The sequence below is a fragment of the Nuphar pumila genome, chromosome 6 (genome assembly GCF_984573655.1).
Source record: "Nuphar pumila chromosome 6, dmNupPumi1.hap1.1, whole genome shotgun sequence".
Classification (NCBI taxonomy): domain Eukaryota; kingdom Viridiplantae; phylum Streptophyta; class Magnoliopsida; order Nymphaeales; family Nymphaeaceae; genus Nuphar; species Nuphar pumila.
The window spans coordinates 18,936,561-18,942,560 of record NC_143254.1 but is presented as its reverse complement, the minus strand read 5'-3'; the positions used below and the strand labels follow the sequence as shown (position 1 = coordinate 18,942,560).

Below are 6,000 nucleotides of genomic sequence, written 5' to 3'. Positions count from 1 at the left end.
GTTGTTTAGTGGACACCATGTGATTCAGCAAATTGTGTCACAGTTGCGTTGTTTGTGGATCAAAGCTTGGACTGTTGTTCTTTCAAATAATGGCAATGATGGCCCACAATCCCAGTTCTTTGGCCGTGCCTTTGCACCTAACGACTCTTTTCGCACAAAAGCATGCTACCTCTCTCTCCTTACTTCGGGGGTGGACTGGTTCCCTGCGCGTAGGGATGGCAGTGGACCGGGGGGAAAGCAAGGCCTCGCCCCGCCTCACCCCATTTGGACTGGGGATGAAGGGTATGAAACGGGGATGGAGGCGGGGACGAATGTTAAAATCCATCCCCGTTCGGAGGTGGAGGCGGGGATGGACGTGCACTTTTCCCCACCCCGTCCTCGCCTCATCCCCGCTCCGACCACTTTTCCCCGCAATATCCCCGCCCCGCCCCGCCTCATCCTCGTTTGAACCAGAGATGGAGGACATGAAACGGGGATGAAGGCAGGGGTGGAGGATAAAATCCATCCCCGCTGGTGATGGAGGCGGGGGTAGAGGATAAAATCTTGAGGCGGGGCGAGGGTGGAGACCTTGTCCCCTGCCCTGCCCCACTGCCATCCCTACCTACGCGCCTTATCTGGGGCAAGAGACCGACTCCTCGCTCATGCTTCCTGACATGGCTTATCTTACACGAACGTGTGCAGACAGACAAGTTCCTCAAATCTATCGGCTTCCATCTTCCGAGTGAATGTGTGCTGTGTGAGGCGGTCGAAGAATCTGGGTTTCACCTTTTTTGGGAGTGCCTTGTTTTTCAAAACATTTTTAAGGTTACCTAAAATAAGCCGATTGTCATCGTGTGACAAAAGTCGTTCACTATAGACCTGTTGTGGGGCCCTCAGGCAGTTCATAATTGCAATAAATGACAGATTATTTGACGAACGTGGCTACTCTCGTCCTGGTGGGCCGTTTGGATGACACACAACAATGCCATTTTTTGGCAAGTTTCAACAGTTTTAAATAAATTAGTGAACTGTATTTTGGGCGCATTAGCCTCCTAGATCTTCAGCGCAATCTGCCACCCTGGCCCCCAGCTGATCCAGGTTGAATCTCATCACTTTATTGTGTCTTTTGTTTTTAATTTTTGTTTTTTGGGCTTCTAGGCATGTCTGAGGCCTTTTTTGTGTTTCAGATAAGTTTAATGTTGGTTGAACTCTTTTCGTAATGTTGATGGTTATAGTTCATCTCTCTCTCTTAGGGTCAAGTTCTTTTTCTTGATAAAGTTAGACCGGAGTGATTGTAGAATTGAATAATGACCAATTCACTCACTCACTTGGTAAGTTAGACATGATCAATCCACATGCTCAAACTTAAGGGGGAGTGTTAGAAGATTGTGCATATCCACACAAAGGCCCAGATTAAGTTAAGGTCACGCATATCCATACGTATATCCAGATTAAGAAGGTTGAGGGTGCAATGATAGAGGATCTCGTATTGAATAAATCAAGGGATCTAAATCTGATCCACTAAGTTAAGTTGGTAACAAGAAACGTTGTATCTTATCACATTTTGTAAAAATTTGTTTTGTAATATATCTTGTAGCCATACGTTCAAGGGTCGGTTTGAGTTGTATCGTATTTATTCATACTGGAAATGAGAAGAACCATCGTTTTTTCTATCAACTCTATTTTTTTTTTTGATAATCCAAGGAAAACCCCATTCTCCCTCATCACCCGCCGCACATATATATAACTCTAACATAAAACTCTTTCTGGAATCGATTCTCTTCTTCCTCTAACGAGCTAAGTGAGCTCTTATTTCTCTCATTTTTTTCTCTCCTTCTAACGGCGGAAGGCGGTAGTGATGGGAGGATCGGAAAAATGGAGTTCTGACTTAACTTACCCCGTTTAAATCGAGGATGGAGGACATGAACCTAAGAATGAAACGGAGATGAAGATAAAATCAAAACCTGTGCAGGAATGAAAGTGCAGATGAAGGGAAATTTTTTGAAATGACCCACTGCCATCCCTAAGTGTTAGTTTCATATAAGAAGTAGCCATTCTTTACAAAGGAAGGGTGTCAATGAGTTGGGTTTGGTTAGGATTCAGTTAGGATAAAACCCACGTATGATTTGAGATACTGGTATTAGGTTTGGATTCAGGTTCAATCGGATCTACTATAAAAGAAATTATACGGGATCATACTCGATAATATATATATATATATATTTTACAGTAAAAAACTACATATCTTAGTGGAAACTCGAGTCAGGTCCGAACGTATAAACTTTCATAAACCATACCCAGATTCATATATTTTTCTGGCCCTTTAAGTCTGACCCGGATTCTAATCGGTCCTTCTTCTAAAACACTAACCCCAAACTATATCAGCCCTATAGTATTTGGTACATGAGCAAACGTTACCTGTGTATAACCCAAACATTTTGCCTCAGCATCCACCATGGCTCTCCTTCTATCGAACCACCTTCTTTCCTCTCCATCTCTGCACCAATGCCTCCCTTCCAACACTCTGACAGTCAGACACCCTTCAAAATCCAGAATTCCTAACGCCTCCCTGAACGCCCCACAGAAATCCCGCCTGAATTTCCAACTGAAGGAAGGGCAGAACCGCCATCTCCACAAGCTACCCTCTGGCTTAAACATGGAGGTCATAGTCCAGAAGGGTTCTAGGGAACACCCAAGCGAGCCAGAGGCCCTCAAGGCCCCGTTGGTGTTCGTCCATGGCAGCTTCCACGCCGCTTGGTGCTGGGCGGAGCATTGGTTGCCCTTCTTCTCAAGCTTCGGATACGACTGCTACGCTCTTAGCCTTCTTGGTCAGGTACCCTCTTTTTAGCATTTGCGTCTGTTGGTTGGTTTCTGAGAATCTTCTCTTTCTTGACATGGGTTTTGGATGAACATCCTTATCTTGAAGTATTGGATATGTTGGTGTATTGCATTGTGGTGAAAATGTTTAATTTCCCAACTTATCCCAGTTTTTCTGGACAAGCGGGTGCAATTCCCAAACTCCCACTAATTGTTTCCTGCTTGATTTTTACGGCGGTAGACTTTAGAATGCTTAAACTATTCTTGGAAAGTTTCTTGATCAGGTGGGAAACATAAAGAAAATTTCATTAGCAATTTGATCATTTCTCATGCCAGAATGATTTGTGAAGCTTATTCAGTTTTAGTTGTAATTAAGACTGTTGGTTGAATTGGAAATTTTGTTTTTTCTTTTTCTCTCTGTTTCCTCTTTATGGTTTTCTTTTGGTTATTTGATGCACCATTGTAAAGATGATTTCTATCAATGGTTTGATCTACAGCAAATCCTTGCCTACCTCTGCCTTAGTATGTTAATAAGGTCAGAGTGAACTTAATTTCTGGCTGATTGTGATTTTAATATATGGTCAGGGTGAAAGTGATGCGCCTGAGGGGCAGGCACCTGGTTCTCTTCAGGTATTCTGAATCTCCCTCTTCTGTTGTTGCATATGTCATCTATGTCTTTTGTTTAGCTTCTTCCGGGGAACTTTTATACTTTCTTCTTCTTTTAGGTGTGTGGTCTGTATCTTCTGGTTAACCTTTTGAATGGTCTGCAGTAGACACATACAAGGGATGTGGCTGACTTCATCCAGGAAGTACTTCATTTACCACCAGTGTTGCTTGGCCACTCATTTGGAGGACTTGTTGTCCAATCTTACATTTCCAATATGAGCTCTGAACTCTCAAATTCTAAATCAGGTTTGCATTCTAAAGTCTTTCTTAATTAGTTCTAAAATGTAATTTTACTTTAATTCTTTCATGACGCATAGCATTATTACAATTTATTGGAACTTTCCAAAAAGGCTTTTTATCTGAAAGCTTCTCCCTTTTTGGATTTCTCTTTTCCCAGAAAAAAGAGGTTTTCTTTTTATTGTTTGTGCTCACAAAATCTTGTTTCTCAGTTGTAGAAGGAAAGCATTTTCATCCTAAGCTAGCAGGATCTGTTCTTATATGTTCTGTGCCCCCTACTGGCAACGGGTAAGGAGTTATTTTGAACCCTGTTTTTCCCTTTCTATCTTTATGCTAATGACCCTTTATAATTGATAATATATTGCTATGTATTGTTCAGTGGATTGGTATCACGGTACATCTTCTCCAGGCCTGTTGCTGCTTTCAAGGTACTATAAATAGGAAGTTGTTTATGCCAACTTTGTTGATTTTTTCTTCTTGTATTCTGGAAGGCACCAAGTTGATATTTGTTTCTACTTGCTAAGTATTTTAGACCTGCAATAATGGCATATCCGTAATCATGCATAATTGGCAATACCTTTTGAATGTTGGGTTGTTTAATTCTTAGTAATAGAAGTGGAATAGATGGTTGCTAATAGTCCGATGGTAGGTTTAGCATAAAAAATGGAAGTTTCTCTTTCTATTAGTTAGGTAGCTTGTATGTACGTGTTACCACCATCCATCTATTTGGCAATCCTTTTGTAGATCAGTGCACTATCTCTTCGGCATAGATTACTAATTCTAGCAATCACAAAGAAGTCCATGTAAATTTTAAGTAAACATTAGAGAATGTATGAAAATCCTGGTGCTTGTTATTCCAATCCAACTTAAAGATGATGAGTGTGTGTGGGTCATTGAAAAATACCATAAAAAAGTGAACACATTGACCAGTCCTAGAGGCTCCACTTTAACGATCTTATAATAAGACAGAAAAAGAGTTATTCCAGGCATTCCATCTTTCCTTGTGCGATGTGGCCATCTTAGAATATTCGGAAATCCTGGTGCTTGTTATTCCGATTCGACTTAAGGATGATGAGTGTGTCTGGGTTCTTGCAAAATACTATAGAAAAGTGAACGCAGTGACCAATCATAGAGGCTACATTTTAGTGATCTTAGAATAAGACAGGAAAAAGAGTTATTCTAGTCATTCCATCTTTCTTTCAAAGATGCGGCTCCTCCCCTTTGTGACTGGATTAACTTAGGAAGGATTTGACCTCCTTTTGTGCATGCTTCACAGCCACTCATATATTCACCAGAATATTCTTGACACAATTCTCCATGCAATCATGCACCAAGTCATGAAAGATTGTCATCATGGCTCTTTGGTAGGTTGTTTTTGCATCTCCTCCCATCTAAAAGGCATGATTATGAAACATGATGTACATTGTAACCAATCTGTAATAAATATCTTCTTGCTTGGGCTAATACTCCTTAGCAAACTTAATCTAGTTTTCTCTTGCCATCCTAAAATATCTTGCTATACAAAAGGCATGAGGATGAAACACAATGTGCCCCAATCTGTGATAAATTTCTTCTTGCTTGGGTTAGTAGTAGTACTCCTTGGCCAACATAATCTGGTTGTGTCTTGTCATTTGCAAAATATCCTGCCATACTATCGACAAGGACGTCAGGCAGGGGAAAGTCATCTTTGAGAGTAACTACATTTAGATTCCAAAAGTCAGTGCAATTGTAGAACTTCATAGCTTTGATGTGCCAGCTATGTTAGTAGCCATTCTGATTTTTTTGGTCTACTGAATTCGGCTTTAATCATGTCATCTAGGTTACCGATATCTTAGTGACGACCCAAAGTAACTCATAGAATATGATGAATATACTAGCCAAAATTATGAAAACATGGAGATATAAACACCAAATTGAGATGTTATACGATTTATACTATCTTGTAATATTGTTAAATAATATTAGTCTTGTAGTGCATGACCTAATCAAGGGCATTTTGATACTTTTCCTAAAACCATTATGATATAATGAATGTTGACCTGGATCGCTAAGCAGTAGAAGAGAGCTATGCAAGAAAGTCCCGGCGATACCCATCCTATCCCTTGAGGGGAATGTTGTCACGATGCTTCCCACAGCCCAGGTATACTGTTTTTCACCACAGATAGCACTCATTCCTCTGGAACTACTTGAACTGATGTACTGAAAGGTGTTTTTGCATCAAAAGAAACATTATTTGATCCTATCTAGGCCGACATGGTGGAGAATAGACCTTGTCTATTCATACCCGAACAACGTTATGAG

The 6,000-nt window shown here is 40.8% G+C and overlaps 1 protein-coding gene across 2 annotated transcripts in view; it reads left to right on the top strand.

Annotated features, from left to right (window-relative positions):
• The first annotated feature begins 2,403 nt into the window (after positions 1 to 2,403).
• Positions 2,404 to 6,000, top strand: part of LOC149834195 (uncharacterized) — a 33,183-nt gene continuing 29,586 nt past the window's right edge. For both annotated transcript variants that reach the window (XR_016432514.1, XM_090010016.1), the window contains exons 1-5: positions 2,404 to 2,812; positions 3,382 to 3,426; positions 3,570 to 3,708; positions 3,912 to 3,987; positions 4,079 to 4,127. Coding sequence is in view for 1 of the 2 variants with exons in the window: in XM_090010016.1 (XP_089866142.1) it covers positions 2,435 to 2,812; positions 3,382 to 3,426; positions 3,570 to 3,708; positions 3,912 to 3,987; positions 4,079 to 4,127 (687 nt within the window). In the remaining variant the exon portion in view is untranslated. The remainder of the gene's footprint in view (positions 2,813 to 3,381; positions 3,427 to 3,569; positions 3,709 to 3,911; positions 3,988 to 4,078; positions 4,128 to 6,000) is intronic.